The sequence below is a fragment of the Typopeltis vanoorti genome, chromosome 9, assembly GCF_054136105.1.
Source record: "Typopeltis vanoorti isolate ZY-2024b chromosome 9, IOZ_Tvanoo_1.0, whole genome shotgun sequence".
Classification (NCBI taxonomy): Eukaryota; Metazoa; Arthropoda; class Arachnida; order Uropygi; family Thelyphonidae; genus Typopeltis; species Typopeltis vanoorti.
The window spans coordinates 109,220,330-109,239,423 of NC_143557.1; the positions used below are offsets into that span (position 1 = coordinate 109,220,330).

Consider the following 19,094-nt stretch of genomic DNA (forward strand, 5'->3'; position numbering starts at 1 on the left):
GTTCTTACTTTATGCAAATGATGCTGTACTTCTAAATAAATCTAGTACAGATTTGCAAGTCAGGGAGAAAGAATCTGAATAACTGTTGTAATAAATTTACAACAGTTATAAATAAACAAAGACAATGAAAATGGGCAGAAACATTGAAAACATCAACTACATCCTGAATGGAAAGCTTATAGAACATGTAAAATATTTTGCCTATTTATGCACAATTTTTAGTGAAGATGGCAAATTAAATTTGGAAATAGACAAATAGCAAAGCTGGTATGGAAGGAAATAAGAGAAATTAATCAAAATTCAACTAGCTGTATACAAGGACAGTGTTCAAACCAATTTTATCTTATGGATCTGAGAGCTGGATTAGAAATAAAATTCTCAATCAAAGACTGGAGACTACACATATGAGATTTCTGAGAAATATTTAGGGAGCCAACAGATGGCAGTATCATAATAAACACAAGGATATTAAGAAAGAGCATGACATTGTTAGCATTCAGGAATGTGGAATTTAAGTGTATGGTATAGTCACTTAAATAAAAAAGGAGAGAAAAAGTCATTTTCCTCTTCTATTTAGTCAAGTTTTTAAGACAGATATATAAGATCTGATAATATTGGCATTTTGACAGATAACTGATTAATTTGGAAAACTGAAGAAAACTTTAATTCATTATTATCAATAGCCTGTAAACCCCTGAGGATACGTGTCAGAAATTTGATGATGATGAAAATAGTGACATATAAGAAGTTATCAGTAGTGTGTGTGATATGCCACAAAGTTCTGCACTGAGGATGCTACTGATCAATTTGTACATCAATGACAATGATACTGGTAATGATCTGAGGGGAATATCCAGTTGTCGGTTATACAATAATACTAAACAGAGAAGGGCAACAGTTAAAGATGTAGAGATCATGCTGGATGATTTAAACAAACTAGTAATTTGTGAAAGGAAATTATTTGCTAAATCAGGTATCAGTGTCAAGTTATGCACTTCAGGATAAAAAATTTACACGTTGTATATTGCAAGAAACTGATGAGAATAGGGATTTAAGGGGACAAAAAGTAGGTAAAATATCTCAAAGGATAGCTTGGATGTTAAGAAATACAAGAAATACTGATAACTAGGGAGATTATTATTCCTCTTTATAATATAGCCACATCTTTGATATGACTGCAAACTGAACTATTCTGCATTGATTTGTTACATGAGTTTCTTAGGAATGAATGGTACAGAGGATTCAGTCACAAGTGACCAAAGTGGTGAATGGAAATTATGAAATATTAGGGCAGAAAAGTGAGGATATGATAGAAACATATAAGTTATTAAAGAAGTTATGTAGAGTAGATGCTAAAAAATTTTCAATACATGAAAGGATGAGAGAAAAGAGATCACTCCTAGAAGTTTTGCAGTTGGAAGTGCAGTTGCAGAATGATAGATTTTTGCTAGAAGTGCAGTAAATGAGTGCAATAAGATGTAAGACAGAGGTGGTTGTGAGTATTGTCAGTGAATGACTAAAGAGAGAGATATGATATTCATTGTATCAATAAAAATAAACATGAAACTCCCATGATAATTTATCGGAATCCATGTAATAACAACAGAATAAACAAAAAAATTTCCAAGCCACTTCAGGCCTCCAATAAGCAAGTTGGTTGTCCCACACTAGTTAATGAAATCAGGTATGACCTAAAATCATTCACAAATATCCATAGAATCATACTGGAATTTGAATCTACAACATGGTTGATTGGAAAGCAAAAATTCTTTCCACTTGGTCAACTAGGCCAGCAATTATTTTATATAGTACTATTTGTAATTGTAATAAACTTATACTTACAGAAGATCTTTCAAGTCTTCTACTTCTTTAATTATCTGTAATCCCAGTTTAACTGCCGTTGTTGATCCAATCTGAATCTGAACACTGGGCTCTGGTTTAGATTTTTTAAGAGTCCATAATGAATTGCACAGTTTGTTAATCTGTTGACATACAGGATATCCTTCAGCCATAGATTCCTTCCATTTCTTCTGAAATGTTTCTAATAGGCTGAAATATGATTTCAGCTGCTGTTCCAAGACCTGAATGTTTTGTGTCATCTATAAAATACCAATTTAGTGGAGAGGGGAAAAATGTAATTCAATTTAAAAACATGACATCTTTACAAAAGCATTAATTATCTTCAAATATCATTAATATCTAATGCATGCTTTATAGGTTAGTCTAACAGAATGAATAGAACAAGGAATAACATAGAACAAAGTCTGTTCATAGAATCACGCTAATACATATAAAAAATGTATATTTAAGTATTTTATATGATCAGTGGTTAGCATATCTACTCATACAATTTCCAGGGTAACCCCTTGAAATTGTATAAGAGTGGTCTGCAAGAGAGTGAGGATTAGCTTTTGCCTGGAGGGTGGTATATGGGTAGAATGGACCTGCCAGAGGTGGTTGCAAATGCTTAATTTCATTTTTATTTATCCTCCCACCCACAAAAGGTTATTTGTAAAACTATACAACATTCTGTACCGTGAATGGGCTAGGAATATATATATATAGAGAGAGAGAGAGAGAGAGAAAGAGTAATCCCTCGATTAATGCTCCTAATGCGTTCTTTAAAACAGGAGCATTAATTGAAAATAATAACCTATGGGAAAATGTATAATTCGTTCCTCAAATTTCTTTTTTGACCCTTACTTTTTTTATAAAAGAATTAGGGTATGTCTCAGGACCAAGTTAAAGGAAAACCATGAAGCTGAAAGACAATAAAACATATTCAGAATATAAATTTATTATTCTGCTTCTTAACATTGAATTGAGCTAATGTAGTTTGGTAGGCATTCTGTTTCTTTTTTTTCATATAACTGATAGTATGGCCCTATTGCCTCTTCTGCAAATTTTACTGGTTGTCTCTTCACCAGGGTCAGTCTCTAAGCATTGCTGCTTAAAAACTTCGACTGTACGAAAACTATTTTCAAATTGTTTCTGCAATACCTCTTTGGGTTTGTCAGTGATTAAATTTTCTTCATATTCTTTCCGCCGTGCATCTAGATTTAGCAGGCCGGAACCTCTCTGAACGAGATTTAATTAACTTAGTTTCATTTGAAAAGCCTCTAAAATTATTTGCACAATGTGGGAGAATGTGCTTCCAAAAGGCTCGCATATTGCTAGCAGTAATTTTATTCAACTTTGCCAATTTATAACCAGGCTTAGATTTCTCTGATTTGGCTAGAAAAGTCTTGGAAGGCATTCCCTTCCAAAAAAAAAAAAGGCCGGTTTCATCAACATTAAATATTTGTTGATCACAATAGTCCCCTTCTTACACAATTTTCTTCAAAATCTCTGGATATCTCCTTTTATCTGCACTTGCAGCTTCGCCTGTGATTAGAACATTATGTAGGCTATTTCTCTTTTTGAAATGCTCAAATCACTAGCACTAACGTGGAATCCTTCTTCTTTTCCATCATTGATAGCCCTTTCTTTCCAGGTTATAAAGAGACAATGCTTTTGATTTAATAAGGCCAGTGTTTAGCGGGATCCGTTTTTGGTTACAATCTTCGATCCATCTAAAAAGAAGTCTCTCTAATTCAATCATTATAATACCTTGATTTCGAGTGCATGCATAATGAACTTGAAGCAGCCTTACCTTTCTCTTTGTATTCAGTAGATTCACCCATTTTTGTGTTCTCATCCTATCTTTGCTCTGGACTCGCCTTGTTCATTTTTCTTTATTTCAAGTTTTTCTTCCAATGAGATTACTTTTTGAATCATTTTCATACTTCTATTTTTTGCTCACTAATTCTTTTACTCATGATTAAAGGTGAGGAAAATAATTTAAAATAAAAAAGTAAGGAAAACAATTGCACAAGATATGCTGAGCAAAATGCTATGTAAAGCAGACAACATAAATTTCGATGGTAAATTTGGAACACAGTGTACATGGAAATAGTGTAGTATGCCATTAAAAAATTACTTTGTAAAATGTTTCAAATCAGTAATAGGATGAAATAACTAAATTATTTCATCCTGGTGAGTGATTTTTTAAAATAGTTAGCCATTAAAAAATGTATGGATCAAAAATTTTTAAAATCTGTAACATTTATTTTTAAGATGCATGTAGGCGCACTAATCGAATTTGGGTATCGAAAAAAATTAAGCACTAATTGAGGAATTGCCGTATATATATTTTTATATCAATGCATTCAAGAAATATAACAGATATTGTATAAATAATTAGTACATATTCCTCATGATTATCAACTCCATGCAGATGCCCAATAAAAAAAAAATCCTAAATATCTACATGTTTAAATAGAGAGTAATATGCTTTCTCCTTTCCTTTACAGTGTTACCAAGCATATTTGGTCCGGATCAAGCATATTACATATACTTGATCGGGTACAATCATAGTTATCAGAATGCTTCTGGGAATTATTATTATTACTACCCCAAGACCTCATGGAGTCAAAGACTCATCTGGAAAGTCCTTTTATCACACACATATCTCATCATACCATGTTTTAAACACATTCAAACTCTTTGCAGACACCACATTCTCAGGCAAGGCATTCCAATCATTCACAACTCTGCACGAAAAAAACCTGCCTCTCACTCCCCTACTCACACCCTCTTTATACAGTTTCCAAGGATGACCTCTGGTTCTCCCCTGATCTTTCACTACTCTCTGTAAAACTTCTCCAGCATTGATCCTATAACAACCCCTTACCAACTTGTAGGTCTCTATCATATCTCCCCTCTTCCTCCTGTTGACCAGACTCTGCAAATTACATCTTCTCAATCTTTCCTCATACTCGATATTATATATATAAATTCCATTTATGCATTTGTAATTTGTTGTTTATAAATTCCTTATTCATAGATGCTATTTCTTTATTCCTATCTATAATTTTCACATATAATGATCACTGACATATTCACTAACCAATTTGATTTATATGTCCGTGTCTTAATCTAGATGCATCATTTCACTTTTCATTCTCACCCATGGGTAAGTTTGTTTGTAATCTACATTCATTAACACTAGCACTGCATGCTTATATGCAATACAGATGTCTCCCACTAAATTAATTTTGTTTACAGTAATGATCCACATTGATGATGACCAGCCTATTTTTCTACCCACTGCAAGGTGAAGGCCTCTCCCATTGCAGGAGGTTTTGGGTCTACTACTCCCATGGTGACTCAATCCATATTGGGAAAGTGTATCTATACTTGAGTGAATGAATGTATGAAGGTGGAAAACAGTCACAAACATCCATGCCTACGTGGGATTCGAATCCACAGCCTCTTGGCTGGAGAGCGGATACACTAACCACTCAGCCAACCAGGCCGATAATGATCCACAATAAATTTCATTGCATTGTGGAAGTTTTCTGGAACAAAATGTTGTCTCAATGTATGAAAACGAATTCCTCTCTAAATTTTAAAAAATTTCACATTATGCAAATTATTATTATTATTATTATTATTATTATTCAGGCCTCCATGGAGTCAAAAGACTCATCGTGGGAGGTCCTTCCTAAGAACATAAAGTCTGTCAAGACTCATCAAGGGGAGGTCCCCCCTAAGAAAGACAAAATCTATCATATCACTCCTTAAACTCATTAACCGTTGTCGCTCTCACCTCTCCATCAGGCAATGCATTCCACAGTTCAACCACCCTCCATGCAAAGAAACCACTCCTCACCCTCTTGCTCACAGTTTCCTTTCGTAACTTCCAGGGATGGCCTCCTATCATCACTCCTTCCCACTGGTCAACAAATTCCCTACCTTTAGAATGCCACAAAATAGGAGTGTGATTTTCAAAGCCCAACATTTCAAAAACTACTGAAGAGTACTTAGTTCTTTTGGTTCTTCAGTAATATTCTAAAGATAAGGAATCATGATATCAAATTATTATCATCATCATCATCACACTCTCCATGGAGTTAACAGATTCATCATGGGAAGTTCACTCATCTGACAACATATTTTTCATATTGAACCTTAAAACTCCCTGCATTCGCAGCATATTCTGGTAATGTGTTGCTTTACCCACAATTCTCCATGTAAAAATCTAATTATCATACTCTTCTTCACCACACTCTTATATAACTTCCAGGGATGGCCTCTGGTTCTCCCCCTCTCACCTTCTATTCCATTTATAATCCCCTCTATATTAATCTGATAAAATTCCCACACTAACTTAAACATCTGCATCATATCACCTCCTTTCCTTTTATTCACTATACACTGCAATTTACATTCCTTTCACCACTCTCCATAGCCTACATTCCCATCCTGATATTGCATGAGTCATCACTCATCTCTGGACCTTTCCCTCTAAATTCTTTAGAGGGAAATTTAGAAGGAAATGACTTTATCAGACACTGAGACCCAAAAGACTACATGGGATTCAAGTGAAAATAATTTAATCAATAAATTAAATGACAGTGTTCAATATCCATTCACGATCACTTTTCCTTTATTGGGATAACTGTCACATCTGGCTTATTATTATATAGTATCTCCATGGAGTCTGGAGACTCATCATGGGAGACCCAAACTAACCATTATATACACAAAACCTATCATACCTCTCCTTAAACTCATTCACTGTCAGAGAACTCAACTAATTCTGGCAATTCATTCCACTCGTTCACCACTCTCCGTGCAAAAAATCTGATCCACACACACCCCTACTAACCATACTCTTACACAACTTCCATGAATGACCTCTAGTTCTCTGACTACTTATCAATATATACTAAACAATTTCCTTTGCATCAATTTTATAAATCCCTTTAATATCTTAAAAGTTTCTATCATGTCCCCTCTTTTCTGCCTATCAGCTAAACTTTATAATCCACACACTTTCAAGCTGTCCTCATCAGGAGCATTCCACAGACCTGTCACCAGCTCATTTACTCATCTCCATCATTCCCAGATCCCTAACCTCACCAATTTTCTGTAAAGTAATACCATCAATATTACACTATATGCAACCTTTTCAACTCAAAGTGCACAACCTTACATTTTGCAATACTAAATTGACAATCATTATTCTTTGCCCACAATATTATTTAAAATTCATTTTATTTATTTAAATCATCCTGCCTGATATCTACATCACCTTTATCAGTTATTGCTGTCCCCAGTTTTGGATCATGAATATCCCCTCTTAAATCTTTCTCTATATCATTGATATACAAATTAAAGAATAGTGGCCCTACCTCTGAGGTACTCCACTAGTCACTCTCAATTCTCCTAGATTTCACTCCACCATACACTACTCTCTGGTGTCTGTTTGTCAGCCCCCCCCCCCCCCCCAAATCCATGCTACTAGCTTCATATCAATTCCAATTTACTCTTTAAACTATTACTTTTGTAATAGTTTTCCATGCGGTATTATCAAATGCCTTTGCAAAAGTCCAGCAACATCATGTAGCCATTTCATTTATCCAATTCTGCTGTCAGTTTATTATAAAATGTGAATAAATTACTAAGACAGGGCCTACCCTTTATAAAGCTGTGCTGCCTACTAGAGTATAGTATCCCTATCCCACCGAATGTTGGATTTTACCTTTAAACAACTTTTCCAGTACTTTAATAACCACTTTTGATATATTAATTGGTCTGTAGTTTACTACCTCTGTCTTGGAGACACCTTTGTGCCATGGAACTATCTTACCCTCTTTCTATACCTGGAACCCTGCCAAAGCTGAGAATTAGACTGAACAATTTCATCCAAAGCAATGCCAATTCTCTTGCACATTCACATAGTACATGAGTTGGCATGCTGTTCAGTATCACTGCTATGTTCACATTCATATTTTTCAATATGCTGAAACCTCCTCTTCATTTACAGTAATAAACAAATTAATCCAAGCACTCACATTGTAAAGAAAAATTTTAATTTTGCAAGAAAATAAGCACAAAAATTAAACTCCAACTTTACCTAATCACTTATGTGCTCCTCTGTTCCTAATAATATTATTAATTCACTTAGGCATGGACTCTACCAACATGGAACACATTTTTTTTATCTGCATCTCGAAACTATACTTTTATAATGGATTGTATTAGGTTATCCTTTATATCACAATTTAATCATCTAAGTGTCTTTTTCACTATGTCCATAAATTTTCTATTCGGTTAATGTCAAGAGAGTTACTGGCCATTGAAGCAATTAGATGGTGTGATTTCTGAAGAGATCTTTCACTTTTTTTTTGAAGTGTAGAATGGAGTGAAATCCTATTGGAAGATGATCCTTTCCCCTTAGTGTTACACAGTGATCAGCATTCATTTTAGACAAATTATGGACTCTACATTTGTGTTAGAAATAATTTTAATTTCCCGACGTTGCAACCTTCATATTAAAGTCATCATCTGGAGCGCACGCACGCATGCACACACACACACACACACACACACACACACACACAAAGCTATATTACATTTCAACCAGTATGCTAAGGAGAATGATTTGATCAACGGTTATTCTACTGGCCTGACCTCTAGTGAAAAATTAGATTAAATTAAGATAAATAAAATAAAATAAAATAAAATAACTACACCAAAGCTATATTCTATTTAAGACAGCATCAGGGAAAAAATGTTTTGCTTATAGATAGTTTTATTGCAGCAAAATGATATCCTAATTTGATGTGAGAATTGTTATATTAGATTTAAGATCCTGGATTAACTCTTAGGCAGAAAGGTTATGTGGGTAGAATATGTGCCTTCCATATTCTTGGGATTTTTAGACCATCATTACCGTTAAGATTAGGGCAGTTGATAAGAATTTCACAGGCCTCCTTAAATTTACAATTAATGATACCTTTACCTATGTAAAGAACAAGTGCTTTTCCAGTCAATTCTATGTAAAGTATTCAGGGCATGATCACAAAGGCAAACTTCATCATAGTTATTAAATTTAATGTGTCGTTTATGATTCTTTTGTCTGATAGGAATTGTGCATCCTGTTTCTCCTATATAGGGCAAATTATTATTATTACAGGCAACTCCAAGTAATCGACAGATTCATCGAGGGAGGCCCTAACATCATGTCAAGAACAACTATTCATCTTCCACACAGTAGCTATCATACCTCGCCTTAAACTCATTCACGGTCATAGCACCCACAACAGACTCAGGCAGCTTATTCCACTCATTTACCACTCTCCAAGTAAGAACCTAGCTCTAACACCCCTGTTAACCACATTTTTGCCCAGCTTCCATGTATGGCCTCCAGTCCTCCCACCACCAGCCCTATTCTCAAAAATATCTTCTGGATTAATCTTATAAAAACCCTTCAGTAATTTGAATGTCTCAATCATATCACCCCTTTTCTACCTATCAACCAATTTTTGCAACCCACAAATCTTCAATCTGTTCTCATAAGGTTCATTCCACAGACCTACCACCATCTTGGTCACTCGTCTCTAGATCCTCTCCACCTCCTCCCCATCAAGAAGAAACCCAGGTGCCCATATCTGGGCACAGTAGTCCAGATGAGATCTTATCGGGGCTCGATATAGAGGAACAATAACTTGTTTATCTCTGCTCGTTAAAGTATTTTTCAGTAACCAAGTGATTTTATGAACTATTTTAGCTACTTTTGAAATGTGCCGCCTAAACTTCAACTCCCCATCCACCAACACTCCCAAATCCCTGGCCTCATCAATCTCCTGGAGATTGATGAGGCCAGGGATTTGGGAGTGTTGGTGGATGTTCCACCAATATGATATACTGCTGCTAATCTTTTTACTCCAAAATGCATAACCTTACACTTTGCCACATTAAATTGACATCCATTTTCCTTAGCCCAGTCCTCCAAACTGTCCAAATCATCCTACAAAATTTTGATATCCTGTGCACTCACAATTGCTCTACCCAACTTTGCATCATCAGCAAACAAGTGAACACTTCCTCTCAGTCCTTTCCTATATCGTTAATGAACAAATTGAAAAGTAGTGGTCCAAGAACAGAACACTGCGGCACACCACTAGTCACAAGCTGTCTTTTGGACTCCACTCCTGAATAAACCACTCTCTGGTATCTCTCCATCGACCACCCTCCTATCCATCTCACCAACCCTATATCCATCCCCATCTGCTCCAGTTTACTGATTAGAGTTCCATGTGGTATCCTATCAACGGCCTTGGCAAAGTCCAGTAGAATTACTGAAAACCCATTACCCTTATCCAGTTCGGTCGTTACTGTGTTATAAAACGTGAGCAAATTACTGAGGCATGATCTACCCTTTACAAAACCATGTTGTCCCCCATACAATATCCCATTTTCATCTATCCAATCCTGTATTCTTCTCTTGACTAGTTTCTCCAAGACCTTGACAACGATTCCTGATATGCTAATCGGTCAGTAATTTACAACAGCAGTCTTGGAACCTCCTTTATGCAGTGGAACTATTTTCCCCTCTTTCCACCCCCTCGGGACTAACCCAGACCCGAGACTTAGATTAAACAGAATGGCCAAGGGTACTGACAATTCTTTAGCCGCTTCACGTATGACAGGAGCTGGTATACCATCCAATCCCACAGATGTATTGACATTGAGGTTTTGTAATAGACTACTCACCTCCACTTCATTCACCACAATTCCCATATAAACTTTTGGTTCATTCATTTCTGCAATGTCACCACCTGGATGATATACTCTTGCAAAGTGCTCGCTCAGTAATTCAACTATATCAACTGATTCAGTTACCTCCCTACCATCGACATTCTTTAAAATCATTCTGCCATATACATTTTTTCTTCTACTTGCAACATATCGAAAAAAATTACAGGTGAAATGAATATGGTATACTCCAGGGTGGGCCAACAGAGGAAGTGGATCTCTGGATGAGGTGAGTAAGTTCTTTAATTTTGCAAGAAATTTAAAGGTGGATTTTAAGGTTGTATTGTAGGTAGGGAGTGACGTGTGGAGTGAGTTTGATGGGCAAAAGGATCTATATAAGATGGATGGCTTGCATTTGAATGGTTATGGTGTATGAAGACTTGAGAAAGTGTTGCTGAATGTAGTGGATGTGCAAATTCAGGGAAACTAGATTTGTTAAGAGGGGGGGGGAGTTAGATATACAGTCCTTAGGGAGGCAGTTGAATTTAAGAATGAATATAATATGCTAGAGCAAATAAGGACAACAAACCAGAGTGGGATAGTTAATATAAGGCATCAAGGTAGGGTTGGGGCTAATGGGGGTCTTAAATTCATGTACACTAATACTAGGAGTATTAGGAACAAGAAGGAAGAGTGTTTGGCCATGGTTGGCACTTCCAGACCACAGGTTATTGGTATTAGTGAAACATGGCTGACTGTAGATGATATAGCTAGTGGGATTGAATGTGATGGGTATAGTGTTCAGGAATGACAGAGAGAAGTTGAATTGCAGAATAATATCCTGCAATTCAACTTCTACTCTCCTTGGCTGATGAGCTACAGCCAATGAGAATAGAAGTTGAATTGCAGGATAGAGAAAAGAGCACATTTGAGGCCATTCGGTGTGAGATTGTGGCTAGCAGAACTAAATATACAATTGGGTGCTGCTATAGACCAGGTGATGGAAAAGATGGTGGTGACAGTATGCACAAGCAAATAGAAGAAATGGGTGGAAGGAGGGTGATTATTATGGGAGATTTCAACTATGGTCGCATTGATTGGAGTGAGGAGAGGACACACGGGAGGAAGGAATTGGATTTTATGCGGTTATTAAGGGATAACTATCTGCGACAGCATGTAATGGAAAATTCTAGGAGTCAGAGAGTGCTTGACCTAGTAATTACATCTGAGGATTTGGCTGTAACAAATATGACCACATTGCCACCAATCGGTGAGAGTGATCATAGGGTCTTGACTTGGGAGGTGGCTAATGGTGTAGAATTTTCAATTAAGACAGGGTACATGTGGAATTATCGGGCTGGAAAGTATGACAAGCTTAGGAGTTTGATTGGCTCAGTGCCATGGCATGTACAGCTGCAAGGACTAGAAGTTGATAGTGCATGGGAGGTAGTTAAGAAGTGCTTGCATGAAGCAATGGCTGACTGTATACCTAGAGTCCGAATAATAAATCTAGTAGGGGTTAAATGGATGAATAACACTTTTAAGCTTGAGCTGCAAAAAAAGAAACAACTATGGAGGGAATTTAAGGAGAAGGGTGACCGGCAGGCAAATGAACGGTATAAAGCGCAGGCCAGAAGGGTGACGAGTGTGGTAAGAAAAGCAAAAAAGGATTACGAAAGAACATTGGCGATGCAGGCTAAAGAGAATCCTAAAGTTTTTTAGATATGTAGCAAGTAAAAGGAAAAATGTACATGGCAGAATGATTTTAAAGAATGCCGATGGTAGGAAGGTAACTGAATCAGTTGAGATAGCTGAGTTACTGAGTGAGCACTTGGCAAGAATATATCATCCAGGTGGTGACATTGCAGAAACGAATAAACCAGTAGATTATACGGGAATTGTGGTGAATGAAGTGGAGGTGAGTAGTCTATTGCATAACCTCAATGTCAATACATCTGTGGGATTGGATGGTATACCAGCTCGTGTAGTACGAAAAGCAGCTAAAGAATTGTCAGTACCCTTGACCATTTTGTTTAATTTGAGTCTCGGGTCTGGGTTAGTCCCGAGCGGGTGGAAGGAGGGGAAAATAGTTCCACTGCATAAAGGTGGTTCCAGGACTGCTGTTGTAAATTACCGACCGATTAGCATATCAGGAATCATTGTCAAGGTCTTAGAGAAATTAGTCAAGAAAAGAATACAGGATTGGATAGATGAAAATGGGATATTGTATGGGGGACAACATGGTTTTGTGAAGGGTAGATCATGCCTCAATAACTTGCTCAGTAACTGTGACGGCTGAACTGGATAGGGGTAATGGGTTTACAGTGATACTACTGGACCTTGCCAAGGCCTTTGACAGGATACCACATGGAACCCTAATCAGTAAACTGGAGCAGATGGGGATAGATATAGGGTTGGTAAGATGGATAGGAGGGTGGTTGAAGGAGAGATATCAGAGAGTGGTTTATTCAGGAGTGGAGTCAAAAAGATGTCTTGTGACTAGTGGAGTGCCGCAGGGCTCTGTTCTTGGACCACTGCTTTTCAATTTGTTCATCAATGATATTGGAAAGGATTTGAGAGGAAGTGTTCACTTGTTTGCTGATGATGCAAAGTTGGGTAGAGCAATTGTGAGTGCACAGGATGTCAAAATTTTACAGGATGATTTGGATAGTTTGGAGGACTGGGCTAGGAAAAATAGATGTCAGTTTAATGTGGCAAAGTGTAAGGTTATGCACTTTGGGGTAAAACAGCAGCAGTATATCGCATTGGTGGAACCGTACTCCAGGAGATTAATGAGGCCAGGGATTTGGGAGTGCTGGTGGATAGGGAGTTGAAGTGTAGGGGGCACATTGCAAAAGTGACTAAAACAGCTCACCAAATCACTTGGCTTATGAAAAATACTTTAACATGCAGAGACAAACAAGTTATTGTTCCTCTGTATCGAGCCTTGATAAGACCCCATCTGGACTTCTGTGCCCAGTAATGGGCACCAGGGTTTCTTCATGATGGGGAGGAAGTGGAGAGGGTCCAGAGACGAGTGACCAAGATGATAGCAGGTCTGTGGAATGAACCTTATGAGAATAGGTTGAGGATTTGTGGGTTGCAGAAATTGGACGAAAGGCGAAGGAGGGGCGATATGATTTAGACATTCAAATTACTGAAGGGTTTTTATAAGATTGATCCAGAAGATATTTTTGAAAATATGACTGGTGGTGGGAGGACTAGGGGCCATGCATGGAAGCTGGGCAAGAGCATGGTTGACAAGGGTGTTAGAGCTAGGTTTTTTACTTGGAGAGTGGTGAATGAGTGGAATAAGCTTCCAGAGTCTGTTATGGGTGCTACGACCGTGAATGAGTTCAAGGCAAGATATGATAGATACTGTGTGAATGTTGAATAGTTGTTCCAGACATGATGTTAGGGCCTCCCTCGATGAGTCTGTCGACTCCTTGGAGTTTCCCGGAACAATAATAATAATAATAATAATAATAATAATAATATTTCTGTAGAATTTTTTTTTTATTTTATCTAATATCCAGCAATACCTTATATCTAATAATATAAGGTATTGCTGATAACTTTTAATTCTTCTTTAAGTGCTTGTTCATTGGAGCAAATGTTCCAAGTCCTGCTGTTTTTTTTTAGTTTGTTAATGATACCTAGTTTTTGTGTTGGGTGATGGTGGTGGTAGAAGTTCATGTGTACATGTTGGCCAGTATGTGTATGTTTCTGGTAAACAGTGAAGGAAAGACTGCCAGAAGGAAGATGTGTGACAAGTGTATCTTCTCCTTTGAAGGATATTCCTCTCCTTTAAAACTCAAAGTCTGGCTTAGATACATTAATGAAGTTTTCACTATCTGGTCCCATGGTCGCCAGACATTACACACTTTCCTCGGCTACCTAAACAAACAAACAACACAAATGCATACAATGAACAATTGAGATTGAAAAACAGAACACACTTCCTTTTCTAGATACACTTAATCTAAATTTAAAATTTAAACAAAATTCTCATGTTAAATTAGGACATCATTTTGCTGTAATAAAACTATCTATAAGGAAAAAATTTTTTCCCTGATGCTGTCTTAAATAGAATATAGCTTTGATCTAGTTACTTTATTTTATTTCATGTATTTTAATGAAATTTAATCCCATTTTTCACTAGAGTAAATTTCAGGCCAGTAGAATAATGGTTGATCAAATTATTGTCTCTTTAGCATGCTGTGTGAAATGTAATATAGCTTGTCCCTGTGTGTGTGTGTGTGTATATATATATATATATATATATATATATATATATATATATATATATATATATATATATATATATATATATATATATATATAGGGGACTAATGGAAGATGAGTTTTGTCTTTCTGGATCTGTGGGAGACCACTCTTCTCTTTTCTCCAATATTTTTATATATTGGTCACGTTTCATTATACCTTCAACAGGCACAAGTGATCCTGGACCATCATGTGTAAAACAACCCCAGAACATCTTTTTAGCTAGGTGATTACGAGCTTGTTGAAGATGGGTGGGAGAAGTCTTCTTAGAAACTGATTTGTGAACATAGGACACTCGCTCGCCTTGGACAAAGAAATGGCTCTCATCTGATGATATGACCTTCTTCCACTTCTCAACAGTCCAATATTTGTACACTTTCACCCACTGGAGCCTTTTTTTCTGCATTGCCTTCGTCAACAGTTTCTTTTTTTTTGGTCTGTAGGCAGTCCTCCCTGCTACCAACAATCTTTGACAGACTGTCATGTCAGAAACATTAATTCCATTAGCTACCAATCTCTCTTTAAGTCTACAGCAGACAATATTGGATTCATTTTGCTTTTCTAACTGGTAAACGATCTTGAGCAAATGCAGTTTTCCTTATTCGCCCACATTTTCCATTTCTGTCGGGAGAAAAAGGTACCTGTCTCCCTAATCCTCTTTAAAATCGCATTAACAGTACCCAAACCAACACCAAACTCACTGTCACCTTGAGTCATGGATGTGTGCTGAGAAAGAGTACACATTTTTGAATGCATTCCTGGAGATGTATTCATTTTATAGCTACACAGAATGAAAACACTATGAATATCAACTTGTTTACACTATTAAAAATGCACGACACTATTAATAAACATCGTAGAGACAGTTAAAACAGTTAACATACAGCATGCAACCAAAATTATTGTGAATTGAAACAAAATCAAACTAACACCATAAACATGACGAAAATTCTGCATGTTCGGATTAATTTGTTCGCTACTGTACTTCAATTTTGATATGCATCTCTGTCACATCAGCAATCACAAAATCTCCACCTTTGCAAAATGATCATTATTATTATTATTATTAAAAACAAGACCTCATGGAGTCAAAGACTCATCTAGGAGGTCCTTTTATCTTACACACACATCTCATCATACCGTGTCTTAAACACATTCAAACTACTTGCAGACACCACGCTCTCAGGCAGGGCATTCCAATCACTCACAACTCTGCACGAAAAAAACCTGCCTTTCACTCCCTTACTCACACCCTCCTTATACAGTTTCCAGGGATGACCTCTGGTTCTCCCCTGATCTCCCACTATTCGGCAATTCCATGAGCATTGGAATTGGAATATCATTCGGCAATTCCATGAGCATTGTTTACAGTCATTTTTCCTCTTACTTCTTACATAACAAAAAGGCTTCTGTTTATTTTGGCCTTCTTAGCTAATTTTTTCCAATAATCTCTCTCATTCTCTCTCCTGACACTTTTTTAACTCTCAAATCTTACTAAACTTGGAATACTGTTATCACATTTCTGGTGGTGCACTAAAACGAAACTAAGAATTCCTGATAATAAACAAAAGATGGCAATCTACTTCAAAGGTGATCCCGTCTCTCTCTCTCTCTCCCTTCAGCCACTTTGTGAAAGAAATTTTCTGTAGGTACTTTCATGGTCACTGCTCTGCTGCACTAGCTACTACCACACCTCCACTTTCTTCTAATCATGTAAGAAGTAGGACAGTCACCAGTCAACACCCATACACTGCCCACCTCCAAACATACTAATCCCTCATCATCTTCCTTCATTCCATCTACTTCTGTTCTTTGGAATGATCTCCCCCAGTACATTTTCCACATGAGTACAATACCAAACTAAACAAGAAATATATTAATTGATTACTTCTTTCTCCTTAATCACATTATATATATATATATATATATACAGGGTGTTCGGGATAAATTTGACAGTTTCGTAAGGAAAAAGAAAATCTTCTTTGTATCTATTAAATTTAATGAATTGACAAAAAAACATTACAGGCAGAGTTAATTACAATACTATCAACAAGATTTACTCAAAATAACCACCATTAGCATCGATCACAGCTTCAATTCTGCTTCGGAATCTCGAACAAGCTGATGCTACAGTCTCCCTGGGAAGGGCTGCAAAAACTGTTTTAATTTTATCCATTAACTGGGCTTTTGTATTACTGGAAGTGCGATTGGTGTCTTTTTCAACTGCGCCCCATACAAAATAATCCATGGGGTTAAGGTCTGGGGAGTTTGGAGGCCAAACATTTGGACTGGTGAAGTCGTAGAAATTTTCAGACAACCATTTTTGACTTTTCCCAGAGGTGTGGCAAGGGGCCGAATCCTGCTGCCATACATACGGCCTACCATTAGCTACCCTTGTTATCCAGGGCTTGACTACAGTTAGCAACTCCACGAACAAAACCCGAATTCCAATGCCAGGGTTCTTCAACACCTGTTCCTGCAGATTTGCGAGGAATTCTGCTGTACGAACGCAATCAGATCGTCTGCTAGGGATCTTTCTTCTTGCTACATCCTCGTAGTCACCATTGCAAGTCTCTAGTTCATGCCTGATTGTTTTTACTGTATTCAGGGAGCATTGGGCAGCAGTCGTAATATCCTTATTTTGATGGCGGGCACGAATCATCATGATACAAGTTATTCTCTTCCATGATTCAGGTGGGTTCCAGCTATCCATCCTTTCTGACATCTTGTATATGAATGAAGAAGGGTCCAAACTTTTAAATGAAGAGAAGTGTGTGTTAATACATGTAACTTACGGAAAAATATAATTAATTATAAATATGTCAAATTTATCCCGAACACCCTGTATATATATACATACATATATATACTAGGGGGCTCCCCCCCTGGCACCTATGGCTCCGAACCCCCCTGAGTCCAGGCTGGTAAGCCGGTAAGACAAAAAACATGACATAAAATGTTTCAAATTTCGGCTTATCTTTTTATATATATAGAATATATATATATACATATATAATATTCATCAAAGCTTGATTTGCTTCCTCGGTCTTAAGAAAAGGCTGGTTATATTCCACTAATTCGAGCCCTACCCAAGGGCCTATGAGTAGCGGAGCTGTGCCGAACAAAGCAGCCTTTTGCAGCTGCCCAATTTTTAATCCATCTAACTCGAGTGCTTCTAGATGTTTTTTCAATGTTTTAGGGATGGCGCCTAAAGCACCTATTATTATGGGAACAACTTTTGTTTTCTTTTGGGGGGGGAGCAGAATGGGGAGAGACTATTCAAAGAACAGAAAGAGATGGACTGAAAGAAGAGGCAGTGAACTTGGTTCAGTGAGTTTCAAGATAAATTGTAAAAGTATATTGTTAGCAGTGACTCTTGTTCTAATGATTTTGAAGGAATAATAGTGGCCAAGTCAGTAGAGCATTGTCCATGAAAGTATCTGTAGATAAGGCACAAGGCAGAAACTGAACGTCTGTGAGAGTGGAATTGAAGTGGATATGTGAGAGAGATGGATAATTAATTAGCCAGACTGCTCTCTTCTGGAATGAATCAAGCAATTTTAGAGAGGATTTTGGTGCACCACCCCAAATATGGGGACAATATTCCATGGTTTGGTGGATTTGGAATTTGTACAGAGTTAGCAATTGTGAAGGTGTGAAGTAATGTCTTGTGCAAAAAAGTGCACGAAGTTTTTTGGTGGCAGCAGAAGCTATAGTTGAAATGTAGTTGTGCCAGGAAAGATCAGAGGCACAAGTCCGTCCAAAAAGAGAAATCTGATTGTGTATGGATATCTGATTATTAATGAAGGTAAGGGGTAGAGATGCGAGCTTTTTCTTGTGAAACATCAAACAGGACTGAGTTTTGGTAGCACTGAAGTCTACATAGTTGTCCTTGCCCCATTGGGATATAGCTAAGAAATCAGAGTTCAGGTCACTGGTTGTGGTGGACCTTGAGGATTCTAATACTTTAACACTGCAAGATTTGTCAAATGAAGAGGAGAAATGGAGTGTACTATCATTGGCAAAAGCTATGGATGGAATTAGAAGTCTGTGAGCACAAGTCGAACAGAGTGGAATATACAAGAGGAAGAGAGCGGGTTAAAGAACAGAATTCTGGAGTACTCCTGCATTGGTGGGGAAATCTAAGGATAGGACACCATCCACCATGACAATCCACTTGCAGAGTATCGAATGCAGACCCCAAGACGGCAGTTTGTTAAATA

The 19,094-nt window shown here is 37.2% G+C and overlaps 1 protein-coding gene across 2 annotated transcripts in view; it reads right to left on the reverse strand.

Annotated features, from left to right (window-relative positions):
• LOC150103413 (uncharacterized) overlaps positions 1–19,094 on the reverse strand; it is a 46,896-nt gene that overhangs the window by 27,085 nt on the left and 717 nt on the right. For both annotated transcript variants that reach the window (XM_090397861.1, XM_090397860.1), the window contains exon 2: positions 1,843–2,099. In XM_090397861.1, the coding sequence (XP_090253987.1) occupies positions 1,843–2,099 (257 nt within the window). The remainder of the gene's footprint in view (positions 1–1,842; positions 2,100–19,094) is intronic.